This window comes from Vulpes vulpes, chromosome 12 (genome assembly GCF_048418805.1).
Source record: "Vulpes vulpes isolate BD-2025 chromosome 12, VulVul3, whole genome shotgun sequence".
Taxonomy (NCBI): domain Eukaryota; kingdom Metazoa; phylum Chordata; class Mammalia; order Carnivora; family Canidae; genus Vulpes; species Vulpes vulpes.
In genome coordinates, this window is record NC_132791.1 from 177,159,103 (window position 1) to 177,183,951 (window position 24,849).

The 24,849-nt window shown below is 43.6% G+C and overlaps 1 protein-coding gene across 15 annotated transcripts in view; it reads left to right on the forward strand.

Annotated features, from left to right (window-relative positions):
* The window catches only part of WDR59 (WD repeat domain 59), a 98,139-nt gene that overhangs the window by 20,023 nt on the left and 53,267 nt on the right, over positions 1–24,849 (forward strand). For 6 of the 15 annotated variants that reach the window (XR_011996121.1, XR_011996122.1, XM_025993045.2 and 3 more), the window contains exons 2-7: positions 5,360–5,409; positions 10,317–10,452; positions 14,818–14,903; positions 16,007–16,087; positions 18,743–18,780; positions 22,312–22,400. Coding sequence is in view for 13 of the 15 variants with exons in the window: in XM_025993045.2 (XP_025848830.2) it covers positions 5,360–5,409; positions 10,317–10,452; positions 14,818–14,903; positions 16,007–16,087; positions 18,743–18,780; positions 22,312–22,400 (480 nt within the window). In the remaining 2 variants the exon portion in view is untranslated. Of the gene's footprint in view, positions 1–5,171; positions 5,287–5,359; positions 5,410–10,316; positions 10,453–14,817; positions 14,904–16,006; positions 16,088–18,742; positions 18,781–22,311; positions 22,401–24,849 lie in introns of those variants that run through there. The other 9 variants (XM_072731527.1, XM_072731525.1, XM_072731531.1 and 6 more) reach the window with 7 other exon arrangements.

A 24,849-nucleotide genomic window follows, 5' to 3' on the forward strand; every position in this document is an offset into this window, starting at 1 on the left:
ACAAAAACAGTCAACAAAACTAAAAGACAACCTACAGAATGGGAGAAGATATTTGCCTGGGTGTCTCAGTGGTTGGGCATCTGACTTTGGCTGGGGTCCTGGTCCCAGAGTCCCAGGATTGAGTCCCACATCAGGCTGCCTCGAGGAGCCTGCTTCTCCCTCTGCCTGTGTCTCTGCCTCTCTGTGTCTCTCATGAACGAATACATTAAAAAAATAAATAAACATTCTGGTATACTGTCTTCAGTGTTTTTTTTTGGATTAAGTAGCTGATTTAAGTTTCAGTTCATAGCATGGTATAAAATACCACTTTCCTTTATTCCTTTAAGCTGTCTTTAGTCTGGCCCAAGCCCCTTCCTGCTGGCTGCTGGGAAATTCTCTCACAGCCATCACTGGGCTAGCTCCCAATCTTACAGTGGGATCATGTGGCTCCCGTGGCTCTTAACCCCCTGACACCCTGACTTAGAATCTCCTGCCACTCCCTGCCTGGTGCCCTGAGATACAGAGGCTTCCCAGGGGACTCCTGTCTCCTGCAGAGTACCCACATTCACTCTGGTTAGGTGTTGTTCTCTTCCTCTGCTCTCCCTCTCTCCCCCCCTTTTTAAAAAAGATTTTATTTATTTATTCATGAGAGACAGAGAGAAAGAGAGAGAGAGAGAGGCGCAGAGATACAGGCAGAGGGAGAAGCAGGCTCCATGCAGGGAGCCCGATGTGGGACTCGATACCGGGACTGCAGGATCATGCCCTGAGCGAAAGGCAGACCCTCAACCACTGAGCCACCCGGGCGCCCCTCTATTCCTCCTTTGAGTCAGCCTGGCACAATGCTCCTTAATGTGCTACCACTATGATGTTGGCTCCTTTTTTCTGGGGTGAGAGGAGGGACACATTAGTTAGGTGTGCTTTTGTGTGTATTTTTTAAAAAATACTTCCTCTGAGGGACACCTGGGTGGCTCAGTGATTGAGCACCTGCCTTTGGCTCAGGTCATGATCCCAGGATCCAGGATCGAGTCCCACATCGGGCTCCCTGCGAGGAGCCTGTTTCTCCCTCTGCCTGTGTCTCTGCCTCTCTCTCTCAGTCTGTCTCTCTCATGAATAAATAAATAAATCTTTAAAAAAAATACTTCCTCTTATAAGGTGATATGGTGAGTTATGATACTCTGTTTGCAATTCTGGCTCTTGTGTTTTTCCATGTCATTTTTATTTTTTTTAAATTTTAAAAAATTTTTTATTTATTTATGATAGTCACACAGAGAGAGAGAGAGAGAGGCAGAGACATAGGCAGAGGGAGAAGCAGACTCCATGCACCGGGAGCCTGACGTGGGACTTGATCCCGGGTCTCCAGGATCGCGCCCTGGGCCAAAGGCAGGCGCCAAACCGCTGCGCCACCCAGGGATCCCTCCATGTCATTTTTAAATGCTTTGAGAATATTGTTATGTAAATATGCACAGTTTACTTGTAGAGAACATGAAATAAGCAGCTCAGTGTATAGAAGTTTTTCTGTGTTTTGGATGGATTCTGGGAGTGGAATTTTTGAGCCAAAGGGTATGACTTTTATTACCATTATCACCGGATCACTCTTTGTTATCATACCAACTTAGTGGCTTAAAACAATACCCATTTATTTGCTCACAGTTTGGTAGGTCAGAAGTCCAGGTGCCGCATGGCTCGTTTCTCTGTTTAGAGTCTCCTAAGCTGAAATCCAGGTGTCAGTTGGCTGGTTCTCATCTGGAAGCTCAGTTGCCTAAGGAAGAATCTGCTAGAGGCTCATTCAGGTTGTTGGCAGAATTCAGTTCCTGGGGGTTATAAGACTGAGGTGCATCCCTGTTTTTTTCTTTTCTTTTCTTTTCTTTTCTTTTCTTTTCTTTTCTTTTCTTTTCTTTCTTTTCTTTTCTTTTCTTTTCTTTTTTTTCTTTCTTTCTTTTCTTTTCTTTTCTTTTTCTTTCTTTTCTTTTCTTTTCTTTTCTTTTCTTTTCTTTTCTTTTCTTTTCTTTTCTTTCTTTCTCCTTCCTTCCTTCCTTCCTTCCCCTTCTCCCCCCTCCCCCCTTCCCTCTGACTCCCCTCTTTCTTCTTTCCTTCCTTCCTTTCATTTTTTAAGCAAGCTGTACTCCCAACATGGGGCTCAAACTCATGACCCAGAGATAAAGAGTCATATGCTCTACCAATTGAACCAGAGCCAGGTGTCTCTCTCTTTTTTTAATTTGTTTATTTAAAATAGGCTTGATGTCTTTTATTATTTTAAAGTATTATTTATTAATTTTTTTAGTGATCTTTACATACAGCATGGGGCTCAAACTTAACAACCCCAAGATCAAGAGTTACAGATGGTTTCAACTGAGCCAGAGAAGTGCCCCATCCCTTTCCTTTTTCTTTTCTTTTCTTTTTTTCTTTTTTTTTTTAGGATTTATTTTATTTGTTTATTTGAGAGAGAGAAAGGGAGGGAAGGAGAGACTGCACCTGAGAGCAAGGGTTGGGGGGTAGGGGCAGAGGCACACTCAGCATGGATCCCACAGGGATCCCATGGATCCAACAATCCTGAGATCATGACCTGAGCTGAAATCAAGAGACGTCCAACTGACTGAGCCACCCAGGCACCCCAAGGTCCCTGTTTTCTTGCTGATTATTATTTAGGGGTCAGTCACTGTTGGATCCTAGAGGCCACTTTTAGGGCCCTGCCATGTGGTTTTCACCTTCTCCATAGCCAGCAACAACCTTTCTCACATTAAAGGCCTCACCCTTAGTATCTCTGACTGCCCTTCTCTATAACCTCAAGATTTTTTTTAATTGCTTTATTTTGTTTTTAAATTTATTTATGATAGTCACACACAGAGAGAGAGGCAGAGACATAGGCAGAGGGAGAAGCAGGCTCCATGCACTGGGAGCCCGACATGGGATTCGATCCCGGGTCTCCAGGATTGCGCCCTGGGCCAAAGGCAGGTGCCAAACCACTGCGCCCCCCTGGGATCCCTGACCTCAAGATTTAAAGGGCCGATGGGATCAGATTTCTCTGTCTCCCCACAACCATCAAGAACTTTTCATCATCTCAAACAGAAACTCCGTGCTTATTAATCGGTAACTCCTTATTCCCCACTCCCTGCCCCCTCAGCCACCTATATTCTTCTTTCTGGTTTTATGAATTTATCTATTTTCAGTACCTCATGTAAGTGGAATCATGCAGTATTTGTTCTTTTGTGCCTGACTTGTTTCATTTAGCATAACATTTTCAAGGTTCATCCATATCCTAGTGTGTAGGCCATTGTGTGTGTGTATACCACGTTTTGTTTATCCATTCACCTACTGATGGCCCTTGGGTTGTTTCAGGTCTCTATCTTAAGGTCACCTGACTTGGGACCTTAATCACATTTGCTAAAATCCTTCAAAGCAGCATCTAGATTAGTGTTTGTTTTTTTATATATATATTTTTAATTTTATTTTATTTATTTACGGTAGGCACACAGTGAGAGAGAGAGAGAGGCAGAGACATAGGCAGAGGGAGAAGCAGGCTCCATGCACCGGGAGCCTGATGTGGGATTCGATCCCGAGTCTCCAGGATCGCGCCCTGGGCCAAAGGCAGGCGCCAAACCGCTGCGCCACCCAGGGATCCCTAGATTAGTGTTTGAATAACAGGGAGAGAGAGTGAGTGTGAGTGTGTGTTTGTGTGTGTGTGTGTGTACCACTGGCTGAGAGTGCTGGGACCACCTTCGGGTTCTGCCTACACATGCCCTTTAGGAAGATTGTAGTACTTCTTTTTTTTTTTTTTTAATTTATTTATCCATGAGAGACACAGACAGATGCAGAGAGAGAGGCAGAGACACAGGCAGTGGGAGAAGCAGGCTCCATGCAGGGAGCCCGATGTGGGACTCGATCCTGGGTCTCCAGGATCATGCCCTGCTGAAGGCAGCGCTAAACCGCTGAGCCACCAGGGATGCCCATGAGGATTGTAGTACTTCTAATTGGAGGTACCATCTTGCCTTCTTTCATACGTTTATGTATAAGTTGTTCAAAAGAGTGTGGAAATCGCATCTCATGTCACTGCCTCCCTTTCCAGCCGGGCTTTTCTCTGCTCACAACTCTAGTGGGATGAAGGATGCATGACAGTTGCTTTCTATCGTTCAGTGAGAGTGCTCTGGCTTTTTGTCCCCTATTTAGTACCTGTGACTTATTTCTTGAGGGTGTATGAAAGTGAACAATAATGTCCTGACAGCACAGCAGGATTTGGACTTGTCCATATAAGAGAATTTAGGGCTGTAACTGCCATGATGAAAGTCAGCCTCATGCTTCAGCCTGAGTGCAGATTCATTTGATTCATTCTGGTCTTTTTTTTTTTTTTTTAATTTTTATTTATTTATGATAGTCACACACACACACACAGAAAGAGAGAGAGAGAGAGAGAGAGAGAGAGAGAGAGGCAGAGACATAGGCAGAGGGAGAAGCAGGCTCCATGCACCGGGAGTCCGACGTGGGATTCGATCCCGGGTCTCCAGGATTGCGCCCTGGGCCAAAGGCAGGCGCCAAACCGATGCGCCACCCAGGGATCCCTTCATTCTGGTCTTTAGGCATTTGGACATTGGATCCTGAAAAGATGGTGCTCTCTAGGAACTGAGAGACCTGGGAAATGGAAATCATTAGAATGTGCTAGAAATCTCAGATTAAACGGGAGATGATCATCTCTATAACAAGACTATGACCATGGATTCAGCATGGGTGGTGGTTGAATATTACCACTTGTCTTGCTTGGAGAAGGGGTCCATGCCCTTTGTTTTTTGTTTTTTTTTTTTTTAATTTTTTATTTATTTATGATAGTCACACAGAGAGAGAGAGAGAGGCAGAGATACAGGCAGAGGGAGAAGCAGGGCCTGACATGGGATTCGATCCCGGGTCTCCAGGATCGCGCCCTGGGCCAAAGGCAGGCGCCAAACCGCTGCGCCACCCAGGGATCCCCGTCCATGCCCTTTGGAAAGATGTGCGGGTGGGGTGGGGTGGGGTGGAGTGGAATGATATGTATGGGTTTGTATGTGTGATGTCCCATGTTAGGTTTTGTTTGGAAGCGGCTCTCAGTAGCTCTGTTAGCTCTCAGCTAGTTAGATACTCTAAGGGTCCTAAGATTATGTCTTCTCAATTTAGAATATACCAGCTTGCTTGTGTGTAATCCTGGTGTCAGGGAACAGATAACAACTGCCCTATTGTGGAAGGTGAGTGTGAGATATGGATGAGGATTAGAAGGCGGGTAAAGCTTCCATTGTAAATACCTGCCAGCTGGACTTACCTGGGCCATGGGATGGAGACCCAGAGGTGACTATCTGCCTGTCTTCTTCAACCTGAGCTGGCCTTGCTGGCAGAACTGAATGTGTGTTCTCTCTCATAGGCAACTGCAATGTCTGTGGACTGTCTGGGGCAGCATGCCGTGCTTTCCGGGTAAGTGAGCTTGCACTGTTTCTCTGCTGCGGTTTCTGGGAACAAATTACAAATGAAGAGGTTTCTGGGAAGTTGGAAAATACTCTTTCTCTTTAAGCATTGTGGTCATAGAGTTTAGTTCTGCAATCCTAATGACTTTGGGGGTATTTAGAGGGATTCTTTGCAGTTTATTTTTGTCTCTGCCCTAACATGTAAGCAATATAATTCCTTTGAAATTTTAGTGACTGGTACTTTGGTATTGTGTATGGCATGGATTCTATAGAGGGATGCTCTGTGGATTGGTATCACACAGGTAGTTATCAGGATCGAGGGCATCTGGGTTCTAGTTTGGCAATGCCATGAATTATGAGTCCCAGGACATTTATCCAGTCAGTCTCCCTGGACTTCGGTTTTCTCATGAAGGAATTTGATTTCATTATGAAGAAATTGAACTACATAATTTCTGTAGTGTTTTCTGGCCAAGCATCTTTAAGATTCTGGCAACTAGGTGCCATTTGCTAAATCACTCCAGTACCAGTGTGATGTCACTTAATGGTCAGAGGCACCCCTCTCTTTTCATATTCACTACCTCTCTAAATTTGCTATATTTTCATTAACTTAGTTGTTTATGAACTTACTTAAAAATTCTTTTTAAAGATTTTATTTTTAATAATCTCTACACCCAAGGGGCTCGAACTCACAACCCCAAGATCAAGAGTCAGATGCTCTACTGACAGCCAGCTAGGTGCCCCAGAAATCATTTATAAATTAAGGAATTATTTTCTATTTCATTATTTTATTTTGAAATAATAATTTACCTTAAAAAACATAGCAAACATTTAAATAATTCAAAAGGCTATATATTGAGCAGTAAGTTTTCCTCCTTCTGTTGGCCCACCTTCCCCCGAGATTGTTACCGATACATTTTCTTATGTCACTCTGGATGCATAGGTAAGTAACAATTGATAATGTTTCTTTACTGTCCTCTGCATTCAGTTAAAAAAAACAAACAAACTGCTTTATCGAGATACAATTCATAGACCCGTTTAAAGTGTGCAGGTCTATATATAGTTGAAAAAGTCAGTATAGCGTTACAAGGATTATATTGTCAGACTGCAGAATCCTACCTCACCTTTCCCCCTCGCCTGATTCCACTCACTAGAAGCAACTCATTGAGACTCTTTTAGCTGTTTCTTTTTTTTTTTTTTTTTTTGGCATGAATAATTTTTATTTTTTTAAATCAAATTGTGGGGTCTGTTTATAAGTGAGTAGTGGCTTATAGGTACGTCAATATACAAATATATTTAGGATATACATGCACTTAGATGAAATTACATAATTCTAAAGTTAGTTTTGTCCACTCCCCTGGACCTTTTAAAAGTGTATTATTTCATAAAATTCAAAACAACTAAGAACAGATACTCCAGTAGAAGAAAAGAACTTAAGTGCTATAGGAAAGTATAAAAAGCACATGGGAAGAATATGTATTAGTATTAAAATAACAGGCCAAGCCCACTTAAGCTGGTGTACACAACCTGCCTCTTTAAAATATATGTATTTCTTTGAATAGGGCCAACCATAGCAAGTACATATTGTCTGTAACATTTCTAGGATAATGATTGAGAAACCTATTTTTCTAAGAGAAAAAATCACTAGTGATGAATTAGTATTATTTCCCAGTTAAGTGACCTTTTCTTTCATTTTAGCTGTTATGGAATTGCAGTGCGGCTAGATGTGTAATTATAGTGTTTTTCCAAATAGTATATATATACTTGGTATCTTGAATCATCTATCATAGATGTAACAAATTGACTTCTTAAAACAGATGGAGATTTAGCACTTTTACTTTCCTTTATGAGTCCCTTACATGACCTTCCCTCTCCTTCTAATATGCTCATATAATAATTGCTGGGTTGAATCCGTATTTGGGGTTCTTAGACTAATTTTAAGAGGTCCTATACCAATCTGATTCTGGACTTTGTATGTGACCTATTTTTTGTCTTTGGAAGCTTTAAAATGCTATCTTTATCTCTAGTGTTACTTTTACCTCCAGGTGTGTGAAGTTTTTACTGTGATTGCTTTGGTGTATGTTCTTTTTTCATTCATTGTGCTGGGCACTTGGAGGACCCCCCCTCCTTTTTTTTTTTACATCATTCATTTTTTTATCTAAACAAATAGAGACATAACATGTACTTGGCATCATGTAGCCATATTAACAACCCATGAAATACTCAGGTGCTAAGGAATAACTTTGTCTCAAATGTTAGACTTTTCTGCATTCACTGATATGGATATTGTCATTTGTAGCATCTGAGGTGGGAATGGGATCACTTCACTGGAAATCAGGCAAACATTCCTGCTTGGCTGTGTTCTTAGATACGTAGATTATCCATTTGATTTCTCAACATGATCTTGAAGGTACTCCATTTCATTTTCTTACATTGAACTTGAAAATATATGAAGTCTGTACTTAAGTGAACAGCATGAGCAAATTTACAAGAATATATGCCCATGTAATCCCTATTCAGGTTAAGATTCAGAGGAGTTTTTAGCACTGTTGGAAGGCCCTTTCAGTCTGGAAGCCTGTGTCTTCCAGCTTGGAGAGATCTTCCTGCCCCGTATCTTTCGTCATTCCCCCCTCTATGCCATGTTCTCTTAGTCAATGTTGGATATCCTGTGTGGATTCTCTGTTGGTCCTTCTTGTTTTGCATTCTGGGAGTTGCCTTCAGCTTTAACTTCTCACTGTTCTATCAGATTTCTTTATTTCAGTTATGCTTTTCATTTCCAGGAGCTCTCTCCTGTTCTCTGTCCTTTACCTTGTCTTCTGTTACCTGACAATGGTTACTGTAGGTTTCTTCTTTTCTCTGTATTACCTCTTTGTTCTTTTTTCTCTCGATCATGTTGGTGCCTGTCTCTCATGTTTCCTCTAGTGACTGGTACTCACTGGCTCCCCATGACTATCAAAGAGTGATCAGTTTACATGTGCGATTGTGGGGTTTGCCAGAGAGAGATCAGGTGGGATCTCTTTTTTTGGGAGGGCATCCAGATGTTGTTATCTCCCAGGTTCTGTGTTGTTAACTTGTTTACCTTTCTTTTTTTTCTTGGGCTGGTCATTTTCCCCTGAGAAGAATCCTCTTGTCACTAGTTGTTGTCTGAAGAGGAAAGGTCAGTGTTGTGCATGCTGAGTAGGGAAGAGGCCTGATGGTCTCACACTCCACCTCGGGCCCTGTTTTGAGCACAGCTCCTCATACTCACATGCTGCTGTGCCTCTTGTACCAGGCCTGGGGCTCTTCTCAAGTAGTTTCTGTAAAGCACATCACCCCCGCTCCTGCCAGGTGATGGAGAAGTGGTCACTCAACTCCGTGGGGTGTGCATAAACTGCCTTCCTTAGTGCTCTTTCAAGCCAGTCTTGTTCTGTTCTGCTTTTGGCTCTCTAGCCTTCTCTGTTCCCCTTGCCCGTAGGCTGAAGCCTCCAACTCCTGGGCTGGGGTGGGTTCTGCAGGGTGAATCAGCTTGCCTCTCATTCATTTCTCTGTGGGCATTCAGGTGTTTGCATTCTTTCCATCCGTTACCATTTGTCCATGCACTCTTCACTTCCTCTCTTTTTTTGCCTTTGTGAGTTTCTGTCTTACATTTTTACTTACTTCAGTGGGTCTTCAGGAGGGAATGTATGTTCAAGCAGGCATGTTTATCCTGAAGTACTCACTTTCTGTGGCTCTATGTTTGCTCTGTAATGCCTCTGACCTCCCCTGAAGTGCTCACTTTCTGTGGCTCTATGTTTGCTCTGTAATGCCTCTGACCTCCCCTGATGAGCTCTCTCTGTAGCTGTCTATAGTTCTATAGCCTTTCTCTGTCATTGGTACTAACGGGAAGATGCCATTGTTCTTGCTGCAGGATCAGGTGATGCCTTCAGAGGAGGTCAGAGATTCTAGATCTTTGTTCTGCACGAGAAGTTCCAGAAGTTTTGTGAATTTGTGTCTTGCCTGTGTTTCCCTGCTTCCCCCCAACCCTCTCTTGTGGGGTTTCTGCTAGAGTTCCACGTGCCATTTTAATGTGTGTTTCTTATCTCTTCTGAGCAGGGAGATTAATCTTTTTCTTTATCATTGAGCTCACCCATCCTCATTGATACTGAGGGGCTTGGAGTGTTCTCTAACAACAGCTAATGGCTACTGAGATGTTGATTGACACACCAAGGATTTTTCACTTAAAGCAAAGGGAAAATAGGTGAACATAGGACCCTGTTTTCAGAGCCTTTATATTGATTGGCACCTTGAACATTATCAGTGCTTAATATGTCATTTTCATTATTATTTTACTGGTTATTATTTCCTTCTTGATAGACTTAATTGCTTACAGCAGGTAGTCTAGTTGCGAGGGAGTTTGAGATTTTCTCCAGGATAATGGGCTAAGGGATGAGTGATGTGTGTAACACACATTTATTGAATGCAAAGGACTGTGCCTGGTGAGGAGAGATTGGAGACACGATCCACACTTCGCTCAGTCTGTTCAGGACTGAAGCCTTCCCATCAGTAGTTTTACTACAGAGATAAATGCTACAGTCAGATGCATACTGCGCCATGGGAGTAGTGTGGCAATAGGGACAAACCCTAGCTGGGCAATTGATGGGAAAAGACGGACAGACTTGGACAGACTTGGAGCTGAATCCAGTGGGCAGATGTCAGACTTCCAAGGATCCAGTGGGAAAGGCCATCTCTAGTGACAGGCTCTCACAGGGACGTGGCTTCCGCTTGCTTAACAATCACCTTGACTTCCTCTTGTCACTCGTACGCCTTTCAGAGTAGATAAATGTCATACACATCTGGGATATTTTTGAGCACTGTTTACAAACCAGATGTAGTTCCAAGTGTGCTTTTCTGTGTTAATGCTAATGCTGTTATATCATTATAATATTGGTGTTGTTTTCCCAGCCGCCGATTCTTATACATCGTTAATCTAGATGCCCCTTTCGAAGGTCACCGAAAGATCTCTCGCCAGAGCAAATGGGACATTGGAGCTGTGCAGTGGAATCCTCATGACAGCTTCGCACACTATTTTGCAGCTTCGGTGAGCTCATTTTAGGAGTACAGTAAAAGGCTTTTAAAAGTGTGAGCTGGAGCTGGTTAGATCTATGTTCTATGTAGACTAGAAAATGTAAACCTCATTTCTTAGGCAGAAAAGAAATGTTTGATGATTCTCAAAGGAAGATTGAAGCAAATTACAGACATATATGTACACATCCACACATGTGTGTTTCTAGATGTGAGCAGAATTGTTGGCATCCATGGTGTCAGTTCTTACGTTTCTGAGACTTTGAGAGAGGAATGAGTAGATACCTCCATTTTGTGTGTGTGATACAACCTGGCAGGTAGATAACTGTCCAGTGACTCTGACCTTCATTGCTTTCAGAGGGATCAGGAGTCTCCACGTACCCATCCACTCAGAGGAAAGGATTCTGTCTTGATTGGGATTTATTAGATCAGCTAACTTCCTGAGATTTTATGTGCTTGTTTGTTTGTTTATTTATTTATTTATTTATTAAAAAAAAAAGATTTATTTATTCATGAGAGACACAGAAGAGAGAGAGGCAGAGACATAGGCAGAGGGAGAAGCAGGCTCCTCACAGTGAGCCTGATGCGGGACTCAATCCTGGATCTGGGATCACGACCTGAGCTGAAGGCAGGCGTCCCTTATGTGCCTGTTTAGATGTGAATAATTAGGTTTTCCAAGGGATTCATGTCTAAAAAAGGATCTGGGCTAGATCATCTTGGATGTTTCACCAGATTCTCTATCAGCATTCTGTTCTTCTAGAACAGAGATCTAAACGTTTGGCTCCTTTTGCACTGGGCCAGGAGGACAGTATTTAAAAGGAACCCTTCTTATCATCCAGGAGATGCAACCATTCGCGATGCTGTCTGGGTCTGTTCTTATCAGAAATGACAGTCTGTGAGAGGAAAGCATCTGAGGAGAAGGAAAGAAAAGCAACGTTGTCAGCTTTAGAAGGAACAAAAAGCTGCTCTTCCCCGTCATTTCCAAAATAGAATCTGACTGTCTGACTCTCACCTTAGACGTCTGAGGTGGAACTGGTTTAGGGAACTGTTCTGAAGGAGAGGGCAGGGCCAGTCTACTGCTTTCCCATTCCTGATCCCTTTCCCATGTGTTAGGAAGAATGCTCTTTCTGTTGGCTTATGCCTCGAGGACCTTTGATCCCTTCACCCTCAGCCCCTGATCATTTGTTTTTTCTGTTTGTTTGTTTGGCTTTTAAAATTTTTTTATATTTTAAGATTTTATTTACTTATTCATGAGAGACACAGAGAGAGGCAGAGAAAAAGAGGCAGGGACAGGAGAAGCAGGCTCCATGCAAGGAACTCGATATGACGCTCGATCCCGGGACTCCAGGATCACGCTCTGAGCTGAAGGCAGACGTTCAACTGCTGAGCCACTCAGGCATCCCAGCCGCTGATCATTTGGTCCAGGATTCCTCAGCCTCGGCACTAGTGACATCTCAGGCCAGACGATTCTTTGTGGTGGGGGCTGTCCTGTGCATTGTAAGAGATAAAGCAGGATTCCTGGCCCTTGTCTACTAAGTCCCAGTAGCCTCTTCGCCCTCCCCATCATCATGACAACTGAAGATGTCTCTAGACATTGTTAAATGTCCCTGGGAAACAAAATAGTCCCTGATTGGAAACCACCGATGTAGGCTGACCAGTCAGTACTTGGCTCGAGTGGATTAACACTGCATTTGTTTATGAGTGGTGAGATAGCCTTTCTTACTTTTTTTTTTGTACAATCAATTTCTTTTCTTTCTTTCTTTTTTCCAATTTTTGTGAGTCATTTTAAAGTGGACAATTTAATGTCATTTACTACATTCACAATGTTATACAACCACGCGCCTCTCTGCTTCCCAAACATTTCCATCACTCCAAAGTAAAACCCCTTACCATTAAGCAGTTTCTGTCTCTTCCCCATCCCCCCTCAACCACTAGTCTGTGTTCTGTCTCTGTGGATTGATCTGTTCTGGTTATTTCATATAAATGGAACCATACGATTTGTGCCTATTGTCTCTGTCTTCTTTATGTTGTAGCGTGTATCAGTGCTTTACTCCTTTTACGGCTGAATACTATTCCGTTGTGTGGCTGTAACACATTTTGTTATTTATTTATTTATTTATTTATTCATTCATTCATTCATTCATTCATGAGAGAGAGAGAGAGAGAGAGAGGTGGAGACACAGGCAGAGGTAGAAGCAGGCTCCATGCAGGGAGCCCGACGTGGGACTTGATCCCGGGACCTCAGGACCAGGCCCTGGGCTGAAGGCAGGCGCTAAACCACTGAGCCACCCAGGCTGCCCTGTAACACGTTTTAACTGTTCATTCACTGGCAGACATTTGGGCAGGCTGCTGTGAATACAGCCAAAATGAATAAATATGTGTGTACATGGACTTTTTTGAGTACTTGTTTTCAGTTCTTTTGGGTGTATACTTAGGAGTGGAATTGCAGGGTCATATGGTAAGTCTGTGTTTCACTTTTTGAGGAACAGACTGTTTTGCACAGTAGCTGAATCGTTTTATAGTCCTACCAGCAATGTATGAGGGTTCTAGTTTCTCCTCAAGAAAATTGTTTTCTCATTTTTTTCCCTTTGATTTTTAAATTACAGCCATCCTGTGGGTATAGAGTGGTATCTCACTATGGTTTTGATTTGTATTTCCCTAATGACTAATGATGTTCAGCATCTTTTCATGTGCCTGTTGGCCACTTGTAGATCTTTTTTGGAGAAATGTGTATTCCAGTCTTTTGCTCATTTTGGAATTGGGTTGTATGTCTTTTTGCTGCTGAGTTGCCAGATTTCTTTATGTATTCTTGATACTAGACTCCTAGCAGAGATAGGATTTTTTTCAAAGGTTTTATTTATGCATTTTAGAGAAAGAGAGAGAAAGAGCCAGGCGAGGGACAAGCAGACTCTGCTGAGCATAGAGCCTGCTGCAGTGCTAGAGCTCATGAACCCAAGATCATGACTTGAGCTGAAATCAAGAGTCGTCCACTTCAGCTTTAAAGCAGTGGTTGCCAGCATCGGCCACCACCACGTGTCCATCCAGGTGCCCCAGAGATATGATTTTCAAATATGTCTCTGATTCTATAGATTATCTCTTTATTGATAATGTTCTCTGACACATAAAAGTTTTGATTTTTATGAAGTTCAATTTATTGATTTTTTTTCTTTTATTGCTCCTAGTTCGAAGGCAACCTTTTTCAGGAGACAGAGCAAGCTTTGGAGTTAGGGACATCTGAGGTCAAGTCCTAGCTTTGACACTCACTATTTTATCTTTAGTGCTTTCCCAACTCTCTGAGCCTCAGTAACGTGGCTGTAACACGTTACACATGGGTGATGACATCCAGTATGCAGTATAGTGTGAAAAGAGCAGAGGGCAGGGCTCTTAGGATTCCTCATATGTAGATTGGCACATACTGGAAACAGCAGGGGATATTATAAGATGAGGGGACTTTCCTTTTCATTCCTGTTCCCATTGGAAGCTGTTTTGAATCCTAACTCTTTGACCAGGAATTTAGAATTGGAAACTGATATTTCTGGATAAAAACCTCAGAACACTGTACATAGGTCTGTCTCTGAGCTAAAATGAAAATCAGTCTGATAATATATAGATACTAATGTATCTATACCTTATATATCAGTTCAGAAATATATTAGATAGATTGCCTATTAGTAATCAGATTATTAAAATCTTTATTCACTTTTGGTGTATTTCATAAGCTCTTGATATTTAAATATTTTGCTGGCTTGTTGTTTCTTTTAGTGAAATATAGCTTTTTCTTTCCTCCTTTCCCTATTGTAGTGTGGTTTCTTCTGGCCAGTTTTTCCTATGTCTTTTTATTTAACTCTTTAAGAAATTCATTATAGGTGGATTTCAAGGAATCTTGTATAATTTTGCCTTCTAGGATGGACACCCCTTTGGTTTTGATTCTGTTTCCTTTCTCATGCATTTGTATTTTTAAGGCATGATGGAAAGACTCCAGGGATTTGATATGTGGGAAGGGTGAGCTAAAAACATTTAGTGTGACAGCAGCTGGAGAGATGGATGTGTGACCTTCAGAGTTGGGAGGTGGTCCCCTAGCAGCCAGGGGACATCTCTATAACCCATTACCCATGGACTCAGCTGTAACTGTTCAGGGTGGGCTCACTTTGAAGATAGCACTGCCCTGTAGAGTCCTGTGTACTGAGCTAAAGTGGGATCAAGTGTTAATTGTACTTGTTTCTGACAGCTTTGTAAGTCAGTGAGTTTGTAGGCTCTTTGCTGTGCAAGGCGGCTTCTGCAAGGCCTCCTCTTCTCTTCTCAGCCCTAGGCAGAATGTGGTGACAGCATAGGTCCTGATGTGTTATTGGCTGCCTTTTTTTTCCCCCTTGTTTCTTTCCAGAGTAACCAGCGGGTTGACCTTTATAAATGGAAAGATGGCAGCGGGGAAGTTGGCACAACCTTACAAGGCCACACTCGTGTAATCAGGTAGGCACCAGCCGCCCATAGCCCCTGGCTTGTCTCACTTTGTCATAATCCCTTGAGAATAGAAATGAAGGCACCATCCTCCTTCCATGGCTTGACCTTCTGTGTTGCGTTGGTCACAGGTGGCTGCTGGGTCCTTAGCATTCATGGTTGTGATGGCTCTCACAGTGGAGATCAACTAGTATTTAGTAATAGCATTTGTGTAACCGCTAACCTCAATCCCAGGTGATACTCAGAGAGATACAGCCCAGTCTGGAGTGAAGGATTAGAGTTGATTTTTGCCATGGGACAGGGAGACACGGTTCTGCCAGGAGAATCGTTCTGCTCACAGTGGGCAGTGCCCAGAAGTACAGACACCAGGATGCAGCCCTCTTCTCTTTTCTCCAGCAGCTGTGGGGTGCCGCACAGAGCTCCTACATCAGACTGTCATCTGGCCCTGTGGTCACCTCTTGCCTGTGGCCCTGGCCTCAGGAGTGTTTCTCAATCCATCCTATCCTTGGGTCACTATTTCTGGATGAGGAAATGTCCTGGGAAGTAGCAAGCGGGGAGTGAAGGATGGGGGAGGCTGACCCAGGAAGTGCTGGGAAAGGCCAGACCCCGGCCTGTGTTAACTGTGCAGGAACTGCCATTCTAGGAGGGGAGACCTCAGTAGGGAGGACTTGCCCTTCCCACATTACATGGCAGTTTGCCACTGCTTTAAGAGATGTTGGTTTTACTCAAGGTACCTGTGGTTGAATCTGATTTAGAGAATGATAAGTCAAAAATTACTTTGTGTTTTTGTTTTGTGTGGTGTGTGTGTGTGTGTGTGTGTGTGTGTGTGTATGTGTGTGTGTGTGTGTGTGAAGTTGAAATCCTCCATTTTTGTGGGGGGAGCGAGTGATAGAATAGCTGGGGATTAGAGGGGGAAGGACCTGAAAGGTTTTTTTGGAGCTCAGTTAAGTCTTGTTCATTCCCAAAGAAGTTTGGAGATTGCCACCCTAAGACATGTTACAGAGGCCCATTAATGATGACTCTCTGAAGCCACTAGAACCTAAATCTGCTGATGCTTTGGAATTGGACTCAATTTTTCTCTTCGTCGTTGTTCTGTTTATTTCTCATGTTCCCAGCGACTTGGACTGGGCAGTGTTTGAGCCGGATCTCCTGGTTACCAGCTCTGTGGACACCTACATTTACATTTGGGATATCAAGTAAGAACAATTCAAAGGCCAAACCACCACGTTATGGGACCAGCTGGGACCTTTGTTTTAGAGGTCTGGCATCTTTGATTTCCCCTGGATGCAGATCCTGAGATGAGGCTACATTGCAAGTCCATAGTTTAGGAGGTGACAGAAACGCTGGTGGGGGATACAGAAGAGAGACAGGACTGGGAAGGCTATAGGTGGAGGGTGTGTTGTTCACCTGGGTACCACTGTGAACAGGTGGTGTTTACTCCTACCAGGGATTGCTAGGTGCTGGCACATAACTCCCTCCTCAGAGGTGTCCTGCCTTCGAGGGCTCAGGAAGTGGGGGTACCATCCACTGTCATTGGTTGAAGGCTGCCCCCTGGGACCTCACTGCCCAGCACCTCAGGCCTATCACAGAGGTTTGCACATTAGGCTTCAGCAAGCAGGAAAATCTCTTTGGCAAAGAAACACAGGTGCTGGCATTTGGAAGTCAGACGAAAGTTTGACTGAAGTTGGGAGGGGGGGGTTTGATGGGTACAGACACACATCTGCTATAGCAAGCAGTGCTTTGAGACATGTCTGCTTTCCGCTTTGTGAGGCTTCTATCCCCTACCTGTTAGTGCCAGTGAGAGAGTGCCCCTGCTCAGGGTCACTGTTCGTGAAGTGAAAAGTGAAGGAGCACTCAGCCCAGGCATGTCGCTAAGTTCTTAATAAATGTCTGTTCTCTTCCCCCTTTGTAGAGCGAAGTTCCCTTTGCCATCACAATTTGAGGTCACTAACAAGAGGGTATAGTCCGTAGAGTTCCCCAAGTGGCACCTCCGTTCCCTCAGCAGACAGCGGTGGCTCTGTGATGATTTACACTGAGGGGACAGACCAGGGCAAGGGATCCGTGGCTGACTCCCCTGCATCCCGCTCAGGCTGGAGCCTCCATGGTGATGAGTCTGAAGGCAGTGCAGAGTGGGGAAGGGGCACAAAATCCGGGGGAGGTGGAAGGGAGCTGCTCTTAGATAAACAAAATTCCAGGGAGCTACGGGGCAAGGTGAGAATATTCTTTGTGTACATGAAATAATTGTTTTCATAATTTAAGGACTGGGAGACACTGAACAGGAGATTCCTTTTCAGGCTTTCTAGATTGTAAGTCTGAACTGCATGTTGGCCCTGGCCCTCCTAGCTCTGGGGTGACACCTGGTTCTGTCACATGACTCTTTGGTGGAGATGTTGCCCTTTGACTTCATAGGGAGCCCAAGAGTCTTTCTCTGAGAGTCTCCCATTGTATCCAGGAGTGTTTTTTTTTTTTTTTTTAAGATTTTATTTATTTATTCATGAGAGACAGAGAGAGAGAGGCAGAGACACAGGCAGAGGGAGAAGCAGGCTCCCTGCAGGGAGCCCGACATGAGACTTGATCCCGGGTCTCTAGGATCACGCCCTGGACCAAAGGTGGCACTAAACCGCTGAGCCACCTGGGCTGCCCCATGGAGTGGGGTTTTTGTTTTTTGTCTTTTGTTTTAAAGATCTTATTTATTTATTAGAGACAGAGAGAGAGGCAGAGACACAGCCAGAGGGAGAAGCAGGCTCCACACAGGGAGCCTGACATGGGGCTCAATCCCGGGACTCCAGGATCATGCCCTGGGCCAAAGGCAGGTGCTAAACCACTGAGCCACCCAGGGATTCCCCATCTTCACCATTTTTTAAGTGTATGGTTCACTAACATATATTCACATTGTTGCATGACAGATCTCCAGAACTTTCTCATCTTAAAAGAGCTGAAACCCTACTCATTACACACACAGCATCCCACTTTCTGTTTCTGTGGATTTGACTACTTTAGAGACTTCGTACAAGTGGAATTGGAGTCATGCAGTATTTGTCTTTTTTTTTTTAAATTTTTATTTATTTATGATAGTCACAGAGAGATTGAGAGAGAGAGAGAGGCAGAGACACAGGCAGAGGGAGAAGCAGGCTCCATGCACCGGAAGCCCAACGTGGGATTCGATCCCGGGTCTCCAGGATCGCGCCCTGGGCCAAAGGCAGGCGCCAAACCGCTACGCCACCCAGGGATCCCAGTATTTGTCTTTTTATGACTGACTTATCTGACTTAACATAATGACCTCAAGGTCCATCCATGTTGGAGCATGTGACAGGATTACCTTCCATCTTAAGACTGAATAATATTCCATTGTATGTAGAGACTACATTTCGTTCATCCATTCATCTGTTGGTGGGCCCTTAGGCTGCTTCCAACTCTTAGCAACTGTGGATATCAGAGTAGCTTTTTACTTCACCTTTGAAGTGCTGCTGGGAAGGTCCTTGCAGAGTTATGCCTCCATGACCGTCGCTTTGCTGCCACTAGGAGAAATGGCTCCAGGAATGGATTCTCTTGGCTTCTTCCATCTCTACATCAGGGTCAGGCAGGCCATGCCGAATCATGTTGTTTGCTTTCTGTGGCTACTGCTATGTGATTTGAAATCCAGACTCAGCCTCATTTGAAGTAGCTCAGAAGGTTCATCCCTGAAGGGACATAGGCCTCTCTGTACTCTTGTTTTTAAGGCCCTCATATTCCCTCTGAACTCTGAGCACCCAGTAAAAGGGAAGTGGAGAACTGTGTGTGGAGGGAGGAAAGTTCTAGGTGGATGGTGGCTTGTGAATTGGGCATCTGATCTCTGACTTTTCTATTCTTAGAGACACAAGGAAGCCCACGGTTGCGCTGTCCGCTGTAGGTGAGTATATACTCCTCCTGACTCAGTTCATTCCTTCTATTCCTTCTCTCATGGGTCTGCCCCTCCCCCAGTCCCCAGCCTGGCTTTCATCCCTACTTTCATGAGCACTGCTCCTACCCCTGTCCCTGGCTTGGCTGGGTGGGATTGTGAGTCCCTCCTGGTAAAGGATTTGCTTCAGGCTGCTCTCAGGAGTTAGAGTCAGGACTGCTGAGTGTGGTCAGGAACTTATTTCAGGAGTCAAGGACAGGATACAAAATGGTTTGTTTTTAAACTTTTTATTGTGAAAAATTTCAAATGTGTATGAATATAGAAGACAATAAATTGCTTTGTGTTCATAATCCAGCTTCAACAACTGTCACCATCCAGCTAGTCTTATTTATTTCCTCTTAACCTCTACCCACTGTCCCACCCCCCACCCTCATCTCCTTTGGAGTTATTTTGAAGGGTGCCTGAGTGGGGTGGCTCAGTTGGTTAAACGTCCAACTTGCATTGGGCATGAAGCTTACTTTAAAAAAAAAAAAAGGAATTATTTTGAAGCCTGTCCTGGGTGTCATAACATTTCCTTAACAAGTATTTTAGTAAGTGATATTTCTATAAGAGAAGAATCTTGTAAGATAATGTAACCACAATACCGTGAATGGACCTAAATAAAAATGTTAATGGTGGCTCTTTAATATCAAATATTTATCAGCTGTTATTGTTGTTTTACAAATTATTTAAGTCAGAATCCAAATAAAAAATATAAGTGGTTGATGTATTTCTCATCTTTTGTAATTGGTAGGTTTCTTTTCCCTCTTCCTTTTTGGTTTATTTTTCTTTTCCTGAGGTTTATTTACTGAAGAAGCAGGTTGTTTTTCCTGTGGTTTCCTCACAATCTAGGTTATGCTGATTGTGTCCCCATGTTGTCATTTAATGTGGATGCGCTGGAACTTTGAAATCACTTTCTGGTCTACCTGTTTTCATTGCTCAGTTGGAATTGACTGTTTTTGGAATTCTGCTTTGGGGCCGTTACCGGGTATTCCCAGTAATTACTGAGAGCATAATTTGGGCATAGAACTGGTGATGAAGCCCAGTCGTCAGTATTGTGGTTTGAGGATTTATTTATTTACTTTTGGAAAGATTGAGAGAGAGAGAGAGAGAGAGAGAGAGAGAGAGAGAGAGAGAGTTGGGGCCCTAGAGTGAGGAAGAGAATCCAAGCAGACTCTGCATGGAGCCCAATGTGGGGCTCGATCTCACAATCCCAAGATCATGACCTGAGCTGAAACCAAGGATCAGCTTCTTAACCAATGCCCCACACAGGTGCCCCATCAGTAATTTATTTTGGCATCCTTGTTAAAATATACATAATCTTTCTCTTAAATCCTGCTGCTTTGTATCTTTTTGGTACATCTGAATTCACATTTGATGTTTGCTCCAAAATGATCACATGATTCTTCTTTTTTTCTCCAACATCTCCATGCCTTATCATCTAAAGACACTGAGCATCCTGACTGTATTAAGCAGGTGGATTATCTGTTCTCTGCAGTTAGGGACCTGTTTTTTTCAGTCCTCTAGACCAAAGTCAGCATTGTGTCTGACCTGAGGAGATGCTCTGTAAATGTTGTTAAATGGCAGTAGGAATCAAGCACCCGTGCCTCTGTGCTAAGTGCTTAATAAATCTGCTGATTTAGGCTCCCCTTCGCCCCTGCCACCTTGACTTTTAGGCACTATTGATCTGAGACACACGATGGCCCATAGACATGGTTGCGGAGGATATCCAATTGAATAAAAATACAAATGATCTGTAAATGCCTCAGTTACCTCCCTGAGATTTTGTTGCTTCTACTTAGAGGTTAAGTTAGATTGGGTGTAGAGGAGCTGTAAAAAAAAGACAGCTCTTTTCTTTCAGCCTACTTGTTCTGATTGCTTTCTCTTCTGTTTTAAGTCCTCTAAAGAAGGACTCTCGTTTTGCACCTCAGTGAGATTTCTAAGTGGTAGCAAAGCTGCCCCGGGAGAAAAGAAGCAAATGAGAGGTTGTGGATTTTGGTAAGCTCCTTGATCTACCACTCCCGGAGAGGTACAACCTTGGCTGTATTGTTTCCCAGGGTCCATGGCCCCTATCTCTCCGTGAGTGTGTTGTTTATGCCTTGGGGTAGGGAGTAACAAGAGCCTGTGTGTACTCCAGAGTATTCTGTGTCCAAGAACACCTAGGGGCTGGGAACTCTGTTTGACTCTGTTGTCATAATCCTAGTAGAACAGGTTGACTTAGCCTCTGGAAGGCTTCATGGTTGGATGGAGCCCTGCACTGGGGAAAGTAGATTTTTTGGAAATCCTTGAGTACTTCTATCTTGAGGAAATGGGGCAGGCTCTTCCTACTCACTTTTTCCTTGAGCTGAGACCCTTCCGTGCGAAGAAACTGTGTCTCCTACACTAGCTTCCCTCCTTTAGGGGTCTCCACCATTCATTCTTAGGTGACTCAAGATGCCCTGTATCTCAAGCAAAAAACAAAACAAAGAAGCCAATATCCTCACCCAAACCAAACAAGGATAACTTCTGGGCCTTAACTCGATTTCCTGTTAGATTCTGAGTCCTTGATGTGTCGGTCCCACTCTAGACTTCTTGAATCAGGCTGCCTTCCAAAGCCCGGGATCCATGATGGTGTCCCCAGTAATAAACACCCACCCAAAAGGGGAAGTATTATGTGTGGTATGAGCAAGGACAAGAAGAGATGGGAAGGAGAGCCATTGTGTTGTTCTGGTTTAACTTAATTAACTTGGTTATTTTTAAGAGTCAGCTAGAAGTGCTGATATGTCCTAGTTTTTTACAGGTCTCAGCCCCTCTGGCATCTTATGCTCCCTTGTTACTGTTGTTACCTTTTTGTGTTGACAGAGTGGTGAGAGGACTCTGTTCACAGAGCCAGGGACGTTCCTGTTCCCTGATTTAATACTGGGCCAGTGGCCATGCATAACCACTGATGGGAGGAGAGAGTGTGGGGGGTGGGCGGGGGCGCAGGGGGGCTGGTGCACATACACTTCTGCGGGCAGAATTGGGCGACCCAGGGCCTTATTCTTCAGTTGAGGTTCAGGAACCTTTGTTTTTCCAAGGTTGCCCTCCTAAATAGTAAGGGAGTAAGCGGGAAGGAGCAGGAATCAAGCAGAGGCTCTTCCGAGTGGGAGCGCCAGGTTGGCCAGCCGGTGACAGAGAGCCGGGTTGTGTAATGAGTAGTCAGTTACCAACCAGTAGAGCCATGTTGAGCTGCTGCTCATGAGAAACTGTTTCCCTGCTGATTCTGCACGGAGGTAACCTGTTGAGTTCTTTCCTAAGTGAGATTATTTCCTCAATTAGGTGACTCTGATCCTGTTCCAATGTGTTAATTCATTTATTTTTTGGCCTCATTCTCTCTTCAGCGGTGGAGCTGGTGTGGTCATAGAAACTTGAAGGGTTCTATTCTCCTTCAGCTGGAACTCGTTATCCAGCCACCCTGGATGTGCTCCACTCTGGTGCCAGAGGGGTTGAGGGCAGCTACTTTCTTCCCCTGATTTGTCTTTGCAGCCGGTGCCTCACAGGTCAAATGGAACAAAAAAAATGCTAATTGCCTCGCCACCAGTCACGATGGGGATGTGCGGATATGGGACAAGCGGGTGAGTAATCTCTTCCTCCGACCCCAGTTCATCTGTAGTCCCTCCCCCGGGAATGAGGAGGATATTGTCAGTAAGCAGGACTCATCTTGAGAAGAGGCCCGGGTGCCCTCTGCACAGTGCCAAATTGCCATTTGAAGATCACAGTTACCAGATGACATTTGCTTTCTGATCGAATTGATGTTGAAAGAAGATAGAGAATATGATGATCAGTGGTTAAGAAAATAAACTGGGCCTGACCTAAGTTAGAGCCCCATTTTGCTGCCTCCTAATTATTATACCAGCTGAGTCATGACACTTCTCCAAGCCTCAGTTACCATATCTTCAAAACGAAGATAATAATGAGTGTGTGTGTCATTGAGGAGGTCAAGCCTGGGGACCAGACACTATTCTAGAATGGTCAGCAGGCTTCCTATCCCTGCCCCGGATGGCAGAGGACAAACTGGTTGTACTAGGACATACTCCATCCTAAGTATTCTTGGTATAAATCACTGAGGTGAGGAAGTTAGGGTGCTCAAATTCTCTCTTAGACATCCAGCTGATCCATTAACCTCACAAGAGCTTGCAGAGCATAAGTTCTCCCTGTACACCCTGTGTAACTGATGGGCAGGAAAGGTGCAGCCCAGGACTGCTGCCATGATGGAGAGTCTGTTGTTTGGTTTGTTGGCATCAGTAAAAATAATGACATGGGGAAAGGATCCCCCATACCTAACTGCCAGATGATTGGGTAGTAATGCACTGAGCAGTCAACTTTGTAAGACCTGGGGTGTCATACTGCTTTCTGCTTCCTAAAACTGGAGGCTAGAGCTCCTTAGCCCCTTAGCCTCTGTAGGGAGTGCCCACTTTTAGTTTTCCTGAAACTATCTGCCTGGGTGCTGTTTGGTGTCAGTATGGCTTCTGGCAGCCCTGCCCTTTGCCTGTGGCAGGGAGTAGGTCGTACGGCTGGGCAGAGATGGGGGAGTCTGCTGGATTGGGCGACACAGCCTGTTAGGGAATCATGTGCTGTTTGAAGCCCTCTGCCTTACGTGGCTCTTAGATGAAAAGGTGATTTTGTAAGTATGGGTTAGATGGGTACATCTTCTGTTTTTTTGTCTCTCTTAGTCCGGTCTGGTAAGAGCCATTCTCTCCTCTCTTTATTTCTTAAATTGGTGATTGGTTTTGTTCCTTGCATCACTAGCACAGCATTTAAATGTAGTAAATGGTTTAAATAAAATATTTGGTTAATTTGTAGTGCATACACACTTGTTTTCAGGCCATAGGCAAGACCGTTTTCAGGCCATAGGCTAAACAAACCATTTGGGTACTTAGGCATAAATTCTGTCAGTACTTCTTTTCCAAACTAGTATTAAAAAACCAGTAGAATTCCTTATCTTGCAGAAAGAGACAGCCAAACTGTTCCTCTCTAGTCTTCTCAACTGGTCTACTAAGAGTCCTGACTTTCCTCAGCAATTTTATCTATTTTTTTTTTTTTTTAAGATTTTATTTATGGGCAGCCTGGGTGGCTCAGCAGTTTAGCACCACCTTCAGCCCAGGGCGTGATCCTGGAGACCTGGGATCGAGTCCCACGTCAGGCTCCTTGTATGGAGCCTGCTTCTCCCTCTGCCTGTATCTCTGCCTCTCTCTCTCTCTCTCTCTGTCTCTATGAATAAATAAAATCTTAAAAAAAAAAAAAGATTTTTTAATTGCTGAGCCACCCAGGTGTCCCAATTTTATCTACTTTGTATAAAGGGTTTTAGCTTTTTTTTTTTTTTTTGCTGTTAATACTTAAGACTTTTGTTTAGATCGATTTAAAACTTGTAGGTCATATTTTTCCTTCTCTAGCACTTGTGAGTGTCAAAATAGTGCTGATGACACCAAGCATCAGAGGCTTTTAAAAAGTGCAGTATGGGTGGCAAGGTTGGATTTCATTCAAACACCCAAATGACTAATAGTAACATTTACTAAACGTTTATTATGCATAGGTATTGTTCTCAGAACTCTTGTTATAACTAACTTTAAAGTAAGTACTATTTTTATCCTCGTTCTACAGATGAGTAAACTGAGGCCTGGTTTGTTGTCGGGATTTGAACTTAGGGAGACTTTTTCTGGAGACTGCCCTTAGCCTCATAGACTAATGCTAATTATAGAAGTAATAGATGTCTTTGTAGAAAATGTAAAAGAGAAAATAAACATTTATAGACCTATTACCTAGAGACAAATGCTAACATTTTGGTGTTTTCTTGTACTTTTTAAAACACATGGTTTATTGTACCATGTATACGGTCACATATACTTTTTCCATTTAATGTTATAACAGATACATCTTCCCTGTGCTATAATCCCTAAATCTAACATTTAGAGGCTATATCATATTATGTTGGAGAGCTATACCATAATTGACCCTAAAATTTAATTATTCTCCACTTACTGTTTGTGTTGTTTCTGGTTGTCTCGTGTTCCAAATAACACCAAG